Genomic DNA, 14,944 nt, shown 5'->3' with positions numbered 1-14,944 from the left:
ACTCGCAAAAACATTGGGATAGCACTCAGACTGCACAGAAAGGTTATAGCATAAGCCTATGTCTATCATATGTGTAGGACATTGCAATAATGTGCAACACAATACCGCTACCAGATCTCCATACAAATACATTCCTTCCACTTTAACATTTTTGCCAATTTCCGGATTATCTGCATCAAACCCAGACAGGTGGAAACCCTAATCTTGTGTGTTCATGACCTACGGCAGGGGTCGGCAACCAAAATAACAAGAAGAGCCATTTCTTTACAATTCGGTACAAAATTCAGTATTTCAAGAGCCGCAATGCATCTGAGTACATACTGTACTCACGTACATATCGTCAAGAAGCAGCCCGTAAAGAGCCGCATGCGGCTCCGGAGCCGTAGGTTGCCGACCCCTGACCTACGGGGAAACAGTGTTGTGCTGTACTCTGTTCCCATGTCTATGTTCCCCGAGTTCATCAGCACACACAGAGACAGCGTGGTGAAGTATGGCTAAATGACCCCCATGACCCACACAGTATCGAGAGGCTCTCATCCAGCAGTGGATTGACAAAATTGTTGTACATCTACGTGCGCTCATGCCACGGAAACGTATGCCTTCAAGACATGTCGAACAGATCCACCATGAGTTCTCAAGAAGTGCCCCGCTGAGTGTTCATTGAGCTCAATGCATGCATGACAAGTGCCTTATGCATACTCTTCTCTTTTTCTCCTGCATGTTGCATGCACTATACATTAGAGTGCTTTTGCATTGACACTGTAATAATGCATCGATTGATTAATATCAATTCTTAAACTGTAAAACTATATATATAAAATATATTTTACCAGGTAAGACCTGACCACACATGATATATCAACGAAGTGGCTTATGTGGAAGTTTATAGCAGCCAAATACTCAAATTGCATGTTTCTAAATGTGGAGGGGAAAACCGGAGGACCTGGAGAAAATCTACGCAACCTCGAGGAGAACATGCAAACTCCAAATATACAGGCGTCAGGGTCAGGCTCAAACCCACAATCTCCTGTATACCAGGCGAGGCAGTTAACATCTCGCCACAACCAAAATAACAAGAAGAGCCATTTCTTTACAATTCGGTACAAAATTCAGTATTTCAAGAGCCGCAATGCATCTGAGTACATACTGTACTCACGTACATATCGTCAAGAAGCAGCCCGTAAAGAGCCGCATGCGGCTCCGGAGCCGTAGGTTGCCGACCCCTGACCTACGGGGAAACAGTGTTGTGCTGTACTCTGTTCCCATGTCTATGTTCCCCGAGTTCATCAGCACACACAGAGACAGCGTGGTGAAGTATGGCTAAATGACCCCCATGACCCACACAGTATCGAGAAGCTCTCATCCAGCAGTGGATTGACAAAATTGTTGTACATCTACGTGCGCTCATGCCACGGAAACGTATGCCTTCAAGACATGTCGAACAGATCCACCATGAGTTCTCAAGAAGTGCCCCGCTGAGTGTTCATTGAGCTCAATGCATGCATGACAAGTGCCTTATGCATACTCTTCTCTTTTTCTCCTGCATGTTGCATGCACTATACATTAGAGTGCTTTTGCATTGACACTGTAATAATGCATCGATTGATTAATATCAATTCTTAAACTGTAAAACTATATATATAAAATATATTTTACCAGGTAAGACCTGACCACACATGATATCTCAACGAAGTGGCTTATGTGGAAGTTTATAGCAGCCAAATACTCAAATTGCATGTTTCTAAATGTGGAGGGGAAAACCGGAGGACCTGGAGAAAATCTACGCAACCTCGAGGAGAACATGCAAACTCCAAATATACAGGCGTCAGGGTCAGGCTCAAACCCACAATCTCCTGTATACCAGGCGAGGCAGTTAACATCTCGCCACTGTGGTGCCCCATTCTTGAACCCACCATAGTTGCAGAATGTATGTTTTCCATTTTTATACTGTATATGTGCTGTAAACACAAATTAATTCACGTTACCCCTGCAACCACTCGTTTTCATTCCATTAACCACAATGTTAAATAAATTATACTTGAACCGGTTGTGACCGTGAGTCCTGACAATCTATATATATAAAATCGCAAATATGTCTGTCTGTCTGTGTGTCGCCGGACCATACGCAGTTTCATTGGACGGCGGTTGCCCCTGGCAACGGGTAGCGACGCATTCGCTGCAGGGTGGACGCCATTTTTAATTCCCGTTAAAAATATGCGCACGCATTAACACGCGACTGAGGTAAATTCATCAAAGTTTCACGTCCTCTTCACTCCCCCCCCACCACAATGGGTGCAATTACTATTATAGGGTCGGTAGATTATAAAATGATAGCGATTAGACAGTATTATTGTAGCGCGGGGGGGGGTGGGTAACGGCCCCGGTACCCAGCCTCAGCCAGGTGGGCAATCTAGGTGAGGCCGGAGGCTCTGCACGGTACTAGGCCTCGACACCCCACCACACTATAGGCCGTACATATTACTGCACAGCGGCCGAGGAGATCATGCCTGGGGGGGGGGGGGGGGGGGGGGCAGAGGTAGCAGCACATCTGTGTATATATGTAAGGTTATTAAGAAATATATTTTTCACCCGGGCAACGCCGGGTACTTATACTAGTCTATTATAAATGCCCGGCGTTCTATTTGTCAATTTGTCTGTCAACTAAATTATAAGAGCCTTTCAGAAGGCCTGAATCAAAAAGTTATAGAAAGTGGACCCCCCTCCAGATGTGGGGGTAAAAAGTTGATCCAACAAGTTAGTCGACACACCAACGTTTTTTTCACTCCCCCCCCCCCCCCCGCAAAAAAATGATGTAGGCATATATGCCTACACACACACATACAATACAGTGAGTAGTATTCCAAAAATTGCTGAATTAGAAGTTAAGTGTGAAATTTGAAAGACACAAACACGAAGATCGATACACAGGCAGAGATCTTCGTGTTTGTGTCTTAAGCCTCACCTTACCATATTAATAAATAAGTGTGCCGTTCCTGGCCCTTCCCCCCTCAACCATTATATACGGGGTAGTATTTCTTGTGATCCCTCATTTACTTGATACAGCTGTCGTGGCTGTGACGGTTCCACCTGAAGACGGAGGCTTGTGTTGCTTCCGAAACGTCGTGAATTTTTTTAATTTGTTTTATTTTACTTTTATTAATTAAATTTTTTACCTACGTGACTTTACCGAAAAAACCTAAGATTATGTCTGTCTATAGTTTTCTGGTTAGATTTTTGTTGCTATTTCATTTATACCTGATGATGATTGCTTGTGTTGCAATCGAAACGTCGTATGCTATTATTTAATTTATTATTTTATCTTTATACGTGACTTTACCGAAAGAACCAAAGAGTAATTCCTGCAGTCACGAAAGCTCCAAATTAAGATTGAAGTGCTGCATGTTTACGAGCCTTGCTAAAATCATTGTATACGCTACACGAGCAAATGTGTGAGGACACCATGCTAAAGACTTGCCAGCCCACAGTTAATTCGCATCAGTATGCCTGCTGTCTCAGTCTCTCTCTCTACAGCGCCAGCCCACCCCTTTTCATTGCCTCTGCGCCATTCTGGTTGGCGGTGCTGGCTGGGGGAGATGCCATTGTGCTGTTTTGGAATCAGAGAGCCTCACCAACAAGCAGATAATTAATCCCTGGGAAGTGGGATGCTGTCTTTAGGACATCGCCTGCCTCCCCTTGGTCAATCCTTAGGGACAAATGCTGGCCTGTTGTTATGGCAACTTACCACACAATTTGTCAGGCAAGAGTAATTGAGGATACTTTATTGCTATGACTTTATTTTACTTATCAGCAACCACATTAACATGACAATGGGGATTTATTTTTAGATTTATTGTCTTAACGTGTCTGGTTACACATGTGTTTTTTATTCTGTTCAAAAAGAAACCTCCCACAATCCATGGTGCACAAGTAATGGTAGAGTCCATTGTTAGGAGTCTTGTTACCAGTTTTAATAGTCACACAGATGACAGCCCTGACTCCTTTTGTTGTGGAGGTTGGGATGGTGAACAGCAGCTAGAGCCAAGGTGATGGCCCTTGCATAACTTGCAGGGTGTGACTGAGGCTGCTGCTGAGAGTCATGCAGTGTGTGTGCGGTCAGCCATAGCTATTTACGAATGGAATCTATTAGTGTCCACTATGGTACATTTTTGATGATACACAGTCCATAATTAGCAGCATTTGGAATTTGGAGGCCACATGTGTGAAGGCAGGAGGTATAATAGTCACAAGCAGCGGACATTGTTGAAGAAACAAAGGGACATTTAAAGACTGCTCTGTACCTTGCAAAGATTTCGCCTTAAGACAGCGCCATGTGCTGCCGGTTAACTTGGTTCCGCCTCATGTGGATTGTGACACTTCTGTGGGTAAGCCCCATAGGGAATGCTCAGCAGCTTACGTGGTTTTGGAAACAATGGCACACAAGGCCTTTCGCTAGAGGCACCGATGTGAAGACGACTGGTGCAACAAAAGCATCCCCTACTGCAACAACTGAAGTGGAGAAGGATAAAAGCAGCACTGCACCTGGCATCAATTCAAAACCTTTCAGTAACACATTCATCTCAGCTCTTATGACACAAGGAGAATCTTCTGATGTACAGCAAAGGTACTTGGAAGAAAGTACTGCAGGAGAGCAGCCGACAACTATTGCTTCAAGCACTCGCGAGCACTCAGAAGTCAGCATGGTAACCAACCCAAGCTTCGAAGTGAAACCACTTGAGCAGAGCACATTGGACATCACCGTCGATGAAACTCTGAAGGACGAGATGGCTCGAGCCGGTGCCGTGACCAATACAAGCATCACAGTAGGGACTGGTGGCGCAGGCAACTTGACGAGAAGAACGACTGAAAGTGGGGTCGTGTTGTCCACCTCGGCTGCAGTGGGAAGAGTAGTCCTCGCGCCCATGTTGAGAGTCATGGCTATCCCCGCACAGCTGCAGATTCGCGGGCCGCAGGGTAAGGTGGTATTTCGGGTGATTTACACTCCGACTCCTAGGGAGTGTGTCAGTGTGTGTGCACCTGCATATGTATGTATGTAGAACTTCTTTTGCACCGTACATTGCCAACTGTGCTAATCGGAGGTGCAGGGGAAGGACAAAAAGCTAAACACAAAATCAGTTTTGATTTGAATTAATAAAAATGTTACGCATTTTCTCTTGGGCCTTTCACAGAGACACATGATGGTTGGTATTGCACCATGGTGTCACTTTTAATGGATCGAACGCACTGAGAGAATTGCAAATCTATCAATAGGCCTTGGTATCTTGAGAACAAAATGAAATACAAAATTTTTGTAAAAAATGTGAATGACATAGATTTTTTTTTATCATGTAATTTTTTGGTTTGTTTACTACTCAGTAATGTCAGTTTTCACAGGAGCACTTGGGAGCTCATTTTAAAAATATTAATGGTGATATTGCGAAATAAGTTGAATACTTCAATTATAGTTAGCCTTGCCATATATTCTCTATGTTTTCTGAAATTTATTTTGTATATTCATCCAAAACATTATTTCACATGCTTAAATAGTTGTACCTTTGATATACATGCATGATACCTTTTTATGATACATAGTTGTAATTACTGGCGAAACGTCGTACTCGAATTGTAAACGTTGTGGGTTTACTCTCCAACACACCGGTGTGCTATACTAGTAACGAATTGACATGTTTTGTTTTTGTGACAAACCTTACTAATTGGCTGTGTCGGGTGGTGGTGGGTTTAGGACACATTTATATTTACGTGATCTAACCCAAAAAAACCTTTATTATGGATACCTTTTATATTTAATGTTTACTTTTGATGGAAAAATATGGTCACATTTGCTACGCGTAAGTCCACACATGTTATATTTATAAGCAGCTCTTTTAAGATTAACTACAGGAGCATTGTAAAAATGTAAACCTTGTTCTTGGCTTTTGTACAAATACAATTGCTGGTACGTGTTTGACCAACTGCTGATTTAAGAAGATTAATGCTTCCATGGCAATGCGGGCACCAGCTGTTTTTGGAAATCACATCTGAGCTCCCCTATATACCCTGTGGCATTGTAATGCAAGGTACATTTCCCTGTACACGTGGTGAAACATCTAATCGTCATCAGCCATGATATATCTACTGCTGCATGAAAGCTTTCCAAAGCCTTCACCAATTCTCACAAAACTGTGACGTAACAAGACATCTCCACAGGAGCTGATTTGATCGCTCCATTTCATTGATGTACGCACTCTTGAGTGTTCCCTCCGTTGGTTGTCACTCCACCATTAGCCTTGACCATGAGCGATGTGTCCTTTCCAAGCCCATTTGCACTGCCGCTTGATGTCTCTACCTTGCTTTATATCCTCTGATTCAGCTGTCCCACTCAGTGTAATGCCAAGCATGTATACGGTCTTTTGAGCATTTTCCAACTTTTGTTCCGTTTTTTGTCAGTGTTCATGTTTCTGATCCACATTGATATGCTGCGTTCCATTGACAACTTTAGTTTTCTCATCGGCCTCTTTAATTTATCATCTTGATCCCAGTCCACCTTAAATAACTGCCCTAGGTGTACATACTGTACTTGTGATTTCAAGCAGAGTGCCTTTCCAGATGAGTGCCTCTCATGGATACCTTCAGTTGTTTCGTGAACTTGTTATATTTGTTAAAAAATATATATATCTTTTTATAATTAAGTTCTTCAACAATTTCCTGTAGTCAATTAACTTGGTTGTTATAATGATTTGTGATCAGCAAATATGAGGTACTAGCATTATATTCATTTATATATTACAAAATTGTTTGTACAACATTTTAAGGAAATTGTTTATAATATTGTTGTGAATATATAATTTGAAAGAAATACTTCGTGAAAATATACTTCATGAATTTATAAACTTAAAAAATATAAAGAGATTCGTGTGAACAAACTAAAACTTACTTAGATTTGACAAACATACTATAAAATACCACTGTGGCGCTTTAAAATTCAGATTTAAAAGTATATATTTAGCGCGTGCCTTTGCGAAGCTTCATAATTTTGCATGTCACAGCATCCTCACTGCTACACAGCTAGGCTTGCCGATAGTTTTGTCATATTATTTATATTACTACTTACGTTATTATAAGGCGTAGCAGGCCCAACAAATGGCTTGAATTAATCTCAAATATCTTTGAAATATTGTTTTCTTCTCTGTCCATATGCAATCGTTAGGCCAGGGCCAAAATGTGGACCTGCTGCAGCTGATCGGAGTCCCGCTGCCTCCCCCGGTCTCCTTCACGGCCGGCTACAAGGGCTTCCCAGCATACGAGTTTTCCGAGGATGCCAACGTGGGGCGCGCCGCAGGGACCTACCTCCCTCGGACGCTGTCCCGCGACTTCTCGCTGCTGGCCACAGTGCGCCCAGCCACGGATGAGGGCGGTGTGCTGTTCGCCGTCACGGACTCCTTCCAGCAGATGGTACAGCTGGGGCTCAAGCTGATGCCGGTGGAGGACGGCGAGCAGACGATAGTACTCTTCTACACGGAGCCCAGCGGCGCTGACACCCGCGTTGCCGCCGCCTTCCCCGTAAGGCTTTATTTATTTATCTATCACGGTTTTCTAAGGACAGACCAAGAAAAGCCCAAAGAGTTCAGACATTGTTAGCACTCTTTGGTTCTTTCGGTAAAGTCACATAGAAAGAGAAAATAATAAATTAAATAATAGCATACGACGTTTCGATTGCAACACAAGCAATAATCATCAGGTACAAATGAAAGAGAAAACAAACCTAGTAAACTTATAAATATAATTCAATACAACACAGAGAGTCGGCTGACATAACAGTATACAGAGAGTCGGCTAATATAACTGTTATGTTAGCCGACTCTCTGTGTTGTATTGCATTATATTTCTAAGTTTACTAGGTTTGTTTTCTCTTGATTGCTTGTGTTGCAATCGAAACGTCGTTTTGCTATTATTTAATGTATTATTTTCTCTTTTTATGTGACTTTACCGAAAGAACCAAAGAGTAATTCTTGCAGTCACGAAAGCTCCAAATCATTGTTAGGACTCTTGATGGTGTAATAGATGAGTAAATTCGTTTCTTGTATTAAAGAACAATTTTTGTTTTCTTCTCTGCCTTATTTAATTGTGGCGATGGGAGGGAATTCCAAATGTGAACAGTGCAAGGAAAGAAGCAATGTAGTCATTGTTTGCAAATTTGTATAAACAGAATCATCTAATTATATTATTTATGAAAACAAATGTTGGTGATGCAAATGAAGGCAGCATATATTCCTTCCATTTGCTGTAGCTCCACATAAATCCTTGTGTGACAAATATTCGTAGTTGTGCTCTTACTTGTTGTCGCAGTATAACTCAAAACACTACACATGTATTACCACAAAAGCCAAATGAGCAAATTAACGTCTTTAATATTCCACCCAATTTGCATTGACGTGGAGTGGCCTCATGTGCACGTGTGTGGCTGTGGTTAGTAGTAGCGTAACGGTTAGCGTGTTGAGCTACAAACCCAACCACCCGAGTTTGATTCCTGCTCATGGCCAATACCCGTGACGATTATCTGTACCAGTCCTGGGCCTCTCCTAGGTCGACTCAGCCTCATATGAGTACCTAGTGCGGTGTGTAAATATTGTCAACCCTTCATGTGCTGTACTGGCCTTCATATGTGCTAGCTCACAGTACCTGCCCCAATAGTCTGTCAAGCCTACAAGGGGGATCTTTGTCTTTGTGCACACCAGGTCCCTCGAATGACAAATCGCTGGACGAGGCTGGCGCTGTCTGTGGCGGAGGACACAGTCTCATTCTACATGGGCTGCCAGCTCATGGAGCGCGCCGCTATCCAACGCGCAAGCCATGCCCTGAGCTTTGACCCGAATGGAGGAATCTTCATCGCTCAGGCTGGGGGAGCTGACACCGATAAGTTTGTTGTAAGTGTCCCGAGCAAAAACTAGCTTTGAGCACTGCTGTTGCCCTTCTTAGGTGGTTGTGGATTAAAAAATATATACATTTCAATTGGATGATGATTTTTTAATATAAATCAATAATAAACAATCAAATAATAATCATAATAACGTGTCATTAATGATTTGGGGAAGCAGTAGTGTAGCACTCTACGTTATGAACCCAGTGACCTGAGTACATTTCCAGCCACGTTTAACATCAGTGGCAAATGATATCAAATCCAGTGCTGGACTTCCTTGATCCATGATGATCAGTGTATGGTCAAAAAATGTCCATGACTCACACAGCATGGGGAGGCATTCATCCAGCAGTGGATTGATCAGCAATTATTGTTTTGATGATTACATGCTTAATTTAAAGTCGAAAGAACGTTCGGAACTGCTGCTGAGTGAGATTTTTATGGTTTGCATTTTAGCATCTATTAGTTCAAATATGACAGTTGGCAGCTGAACAAAGGAAACAAATTCCATTAAACCACCGTCTGTGACAAACATGAAATTATTCTCTTAAAATCAATATTCATGGCATTTAGAGGAGCATAATAGCCACACATTGCTAATTTTATCACTGAATGACTCGTTGACAAATGTATTCTGCTGCACGAGGCAAACAAAGGAGGTGACTCATGGGAATAGTTGAATTACTCCAGTCCTGTTTTTTCCATGATTGGGTGAAAACAAGTACAAACAACTTACATGAATGTATATCGTATTTATATGTTTATTTAACAAACAGATAATTGTGATAAAATGTTATCATCAGCACCAATGGACGAACATCGTCTTGCTCCATGTTACAGTGCCACCACAAGAACGTAACGATTTTGCTTTAGCCAGCAGGAGTAAAGCTGGATTAAAACCAAGCTGTAGATTGGTTTGATGTTTTATCACACTGCAACAGATTGTGTAAACTGAAACCGAGGTTCCAATGCAGATTAGCACTACAATGAAGAGGCTGTCCTTATTCAACTTCAGAACCTCTGTCTCAGTGTAGTGATTCCCCTTTTGACAGTGAGGTCAGGTCAGTGGGGCTTGGCCTTTTGTAAGATTTTCCAGTTAATTAACAAACATTGTAAAATTTAACAATATACCCTTGAATGCCTAAAGGGACTTTTTTGTACCCACTTCTAACAAAAGTGTTCATATGTTCGTGAGTTTGCATTTTTGAACTCCAACTGCCAACCAACAAAATAGTTGTGGTTTTTTTTGTGAGCATAGGTAGGCACAATATTTTTTATGTATAAGGAAGATGAAACATTTGTAAGAGGAAAATAGAAAAAATAATATTTAAAGTAAGTTTTCAATCAGTCGCTTCTTTACTTATCACATCAGAGTCCTTGAAGGCAACTCATCTCCTTTGCCATGAGACCGGAGCAATATGAAAGAAGAAAGGAGCTGTCTGCTAAGATTCGAGTGTAATCGCAAGCTTTCAGGTGCAATAGCAAGATATGTGAAAAAACAAGAATAAATGAAAATATAGAAAATTTACAATTGTGTGTGGCTTAAACAGTCCATGTGTGAAAGTGTTTCAAGTGCATAGATGCTTATGTGTGTGTGTGTGCTTGCAGGGAGCCATCCAGGAGATGTCTATCAAAGAGGACCCAGAGGCAGCTTCTGCTCAGTGCGACAATGAAGACCAAGAGCAGGTGCAACACGCACGCTCATTCAGTTTACAAAGCTGAACAGCTCCTCATCGCAGGAGGGTGATGGTGGGTGTTTAAACCATCTGTGTGGACTGCAGGTATCTGGGGATGGAATCAGTGGTGCGTCTGAAGATGAGGAGGATGAGGATGAGGATGAGGACGAGGATGAGGATGATGATGAGGATGAGGACACTTCTAGAGGCCATACACTGTCGGTAAGCCCTCTAGCTTTTATAATTGTTCCGAATCTATGCCACTCAGACGTCGGTAATGTGGCAAAAGTGTACTGTATAGCAGATGTAGCATTGACAAACATTACAAAAAATGTATTACTCAATAGAAGTACTCCTTTAATATGTGTACTTCGTTATATATACCAATGAAACTCATAAACATGTAGTTTACGTGACAGTGATGACTTGGTGCGCATCATCAGTTTTCAGTAGCATGCCCTCTGGCGTTGATACATGAGCTGTGGTTTATATTCATCTGGTGCAGAACGGGGGAGGGGAAGGGACCCTTTCATACCGAGGGCCAATTCACAATATAACATTGGTGGGCAACCACACATTATGTTTTAGGTTTTTCCCCTTTTATCTGGCAACAAAACAGGTGTTAAGTTGTTAAAACACCAAACTGAAACCTTTTACGAGGAATCATGTCTGCATTAACCACAATACTTGTGGTAAAAATGCAAAAAAAACATACTCTTATAATATATGCATTGTCTTTGAAACTGATTGGTCCACACCAGAGACAGCTTTCTTTTGAGCCTCGTCTCAAATGGTGTTAGACCAGAGGACTCCAAAAGGCGTACAGCACAAAGACAATGCACTATCAGAGTAATAAGAGCTCGGGGTGAGCATCTACATCATGGTACCTCCTTTGCCAGTACTAAAATATGAGAAGAGGTTTTATACCTTTTTATCTGGCAACAAAACAGGTGTTAAGTTGTTAAAACACCAAACTAAAACCACATATTAATGCACCCTTTAGCGTTATCCCACAGTAATGCGAAAAATAATGAGAACAATGTCAAAAATACTCTCCTCTACTGCCTGATTTGTGTGGCTCAGGTGTTTGCAGTGACAGATAAATGTTGTTTCGAGGGCATAGCAGTGATAGCCCTCGTGGCCACATAAAACCAAGCCTTCTGTCATATACGGCCTCCGGGCCATAGGTTGCCGACACCTGGAGCAGAGCCTTTTTTAACTAAACAATTACTGTGTATATATAGGAATGTGCACTTGGCACATATTACATAAAATTATGATTTAAACCATGAGACGTAATGACATTGACAACTAACGCCAAACCTTTGCTCCAAAAACACCCACATCACTTGTGTTCTGTGCAGGTGACGGCTGCCCCAGCCCCAAGGCCACTTCAACCCCCAGATTCAAGAGTTAGGCCTCAGCCAGACGTGAATTATCGACCTAGGCCAGATGCTGAAGACAGACACGTGGATTCACCCATCATTCAGAGCCACGTGGTCAAGGGAGACAAAGGTGACCATGGCTTTCCAGGTGTTCCTGGACACAAGGGAGAGAAAGGTGAGACGTTCAGATATATTGACACGATAACTAATAAAATAGGATTGTTGTATACATAAATTATCCAGAATTTATATGAAGGTTAATGAATAAAAAACCCAACAACTCTGGGTTTTTTGTCCAAGATGACGTTTCAAAATATAATTTAGCTCCAGACATTATTTATAGTAATCGTAATTTCCATCTTATTTCTGATCCCTGGTGACTGCTCTTGATGATCATTGTTTTCCAGGCGAACCCAGCAGTGGAGGTGGCTTGGGGCCTCTGGGCCCACGTGGCCCTCCTGGGCCTGTTGGTGAGTCATCCCCTTGCATGGGCGTGACCCTTCTCGTCGTCACATGAACCTCATGGCGGGACCCCGGGGTCCCATAAGCCCCCGGCTCTCGCATAAACATTAAATTATAATGTAAACAAAAACTTTGCCCTTTTTAAATCCTTTATATTAAGTTCACTTGCTTGCGTGCTTGCGTGCTTGCTTGCTTGCTTACGACCGTGCAAATCTTTCGGTCGTGTTTTAACCCACTTCCCGTGATCCAATCGAGCTGACATTTTCCACACAGACTCGTTGTGCGAGACAATTAATGTTCGTGAAAAAAAATTCCCAAAATTTTACACTTTTTAGGCAAACAAAAATTATTTTACATATATTCAAATATAACTCATTCATGGCTTTGGCTGAACGTCACAGTATAAGAGCCCAGAGCGTAACCCCTCCACAGGCCGTGGCGGAGTAGCGCAGTTGGTAGCGCCCTCGCTTGCTATGCCAAAGGTCGCGGGATCGATCCCCGCGTCCTCCACAGGCGAATATATTTTTAAATCCTTTATATTAAGTTCGCTGCCACGCATATAAAGGATTTATAGTGAAAAACTTTGTTTTTACGGGTTATACTTATTCTCCAATGTGTTTGAAGGATGGTGGCAAGTGTTGTCTTGTTAAACTATGCCTTTTAAACTGAAAACTACTTACCTGCAGTACCTCTATTTAAATACACTATCGAAAAAATAATGTACACCATTCTGTCAATCATCGTGTGTCTCAGTGTGGATTTGTGAACACACTTTGTAAACAGTACATAAAATAGTATGCGTTTTCAATGTGCTGTTCATATCGTTACAAGCGTTTATACCAATGTTACTCTACAGAATAGTGGGTCGCAGCTCCTCTTATCCGCATTGATTCAGAGCGGTATGTGGGGACTATGGCTTAACCGCAAAAAAAAGTAAATGCATGGTGCTTATGGATAAGAGAAGTATTATTAAACAGGAGAAATTAACGGTGCAAAGCATCTCATCTGTTAAATATTTGTAGATAATAGGATTGTCATCGATTGATCCTGGTCATAAATAATAATAATGAAGATAAGTGAGCAGTTTCACTGTATTATGCATACCGTTATGACAAATAAAGGACTTAAGTCGTGTAGGCAGTTTGAGCAGCTTTGGATAAGACTTAAGATCCTGCCCATACCCGAGCATGGAATGCATTCGCTTGTTCAGCTCTTCTGCGCATTCGTCCTCACTGCTGCGCTTGGACGACATGACAACATAATGATCAGCGCCAGGTGGGTCGCGGCGTTTATGTGCGCAGTGGGACAGAGTCGCCAAAAATAAACAAATAAATAAATATATCGCGCTTTTGACTTCCGTTTATTCGGGACCCTAGGGTCCCGTCATAAGGTTCAATCATGAAGGGAAACACCGTGGATACGTAGGATTGCCTTTTTCATTCTTTGTTGTAACTCAAAAGTGTTTCCTCTGTGCCTCTTATTTACTCCCAACCCAATCTCCAGGATCTAAAGGGGATGGGGGGAGTAAGGGCACTAAGGGTGAGATGGGCTTCAAAGGAGAACCAGGACTGCAAGGGCTTCCGGGCCTTAAGGGCAACAGCGGCTTGGTTTTGGCGAACGGTGAGGGTGGCACCGTAGGGGAAAAGGTGAGGAGGATATGTCGCTGCTGCTGGTGTTATCAGTGTCAGTGAGCGGATGCTGTTCAAAACAAATCTTTCCAGCAATTACAAAAGTGTCCATTTAAATACAAGGCTTGGCACAGATTTCCCATCGACGAAGCTGCAGAGTTTAAATTTAGAGCGCTACGGTGATGTGATGTTTACTACCTTGCCTGGAATAAAAGAGGTTGTGGGTTCAATCCCGACCCTGGCCCCTTTATATTTGGAGATTACATGGTATCCCCATAATCACATGGATTCTTCTCCAGGTCCTCTCGTTTTTCCCTCCACATTCAGAAACATGCATTTAAAGTATTTGGTTGCTATAAATGTCCACATGATAAGCCACTTCGTTGATACATCATTTGTGGGTAGGTTGCTTCTGAAAAATAGCTTTATAGCTCAGTAGGTCTTACCTGGTAAAATAAAAATATACATTTTTTTGAATTACCCCCACCCTGATTGTGAACAGAAATTGAAAGCCTATTTCCCATCTAAACACCTTGACATTAGTCCTTCATGCACCGTATACACGTATATATATAAAATAAATTATTCATAAATACAAATCACGAGTTAAGTATGTCATAATGGAATGTATTATATCTACCATGCTGCATTTTTTCACCCTCATAGTCCCACCTCTGGGATGATATTCGATGTCATATCTGGAATATATGCTCATATATACATGACTAGACATGATGTCATTTTGATGAATGAGAGAGGTTTTGGTGAAACAAAAAAAGATTTTAGTTTTTTAAAAGAAATTTTGTGGTTTTCGTTGGTAGGGTGACAAAGGAGAAAACGGAATGAAGGTACGTACCACTACTGAATATACACCACAGC

At 42.0% G+C, this 14,944-nt stretch overlaps 1 protein-coding gene across 3 annotated transcripts in view; it reads left to right on the top strand.

The window, feature by feature from the left end:
• Window positions 1-14,944, top strand: part of LOC144717883 (uncharacterized) — a 59,069-nt gene that overhangs the window by 21,606 nt on the left and 22,519 nt on the right. For all 3 annotated transcript variants that reach the window (XM_078593645.1, XM_078593635.1, XM_078593655.1), the window contains 8 exons: window positions 7,205-7,557; window positions 8,733-8,921; window positions 10,523-10,600; window positions 10,696-10,812; window positions 11,955-12,150; window positions 12,383-12,445; window positions 13,941-14,083; window positions 14,887-14,913. In XM_078593645.1, the coding sequence (XP_078449771.1) occupies window positions 7,205-7,557; window positions 8,733-8,921; window positions 10,523-10,600; window positions 10,696-10,812; window positions 11,955-12,150; window positions 12,383-12,445; window positions 13,941-14,083; window positions 14,887-14,913 (1,166 nt within the window). The remainder of the gene's footprint in view (window positions 1-7,204; window positions 7,558-8,732; window positions 8,922-10,522; window positions 10,601-10,695; window positions 10,813-11,954; window positions 12,151-12,382; window positions 12,446-13,940; window positions 14,084-14,886; window positions 14,914-14,944) is intronic.

Source organism: Lampetra planeri, chromosome 1 (genome assembly GCF_965212315.1).
Source record: "Lampetra planeri chromosome 1, kcLamPlan1.2.h2, whole genome shotgun sequence".
Taxonomy (NCBI): Eukaryota; Metazoa; Chordata; class Hyperoartia; order Petromyzontiformes; family Petromyzontidae; genus Lampetra; species Lampetra planeri.
Note: the sequence above shows the minus strand (reverse complement) of the source record. Positions and strands in the feature narration are given on the sequence as shown.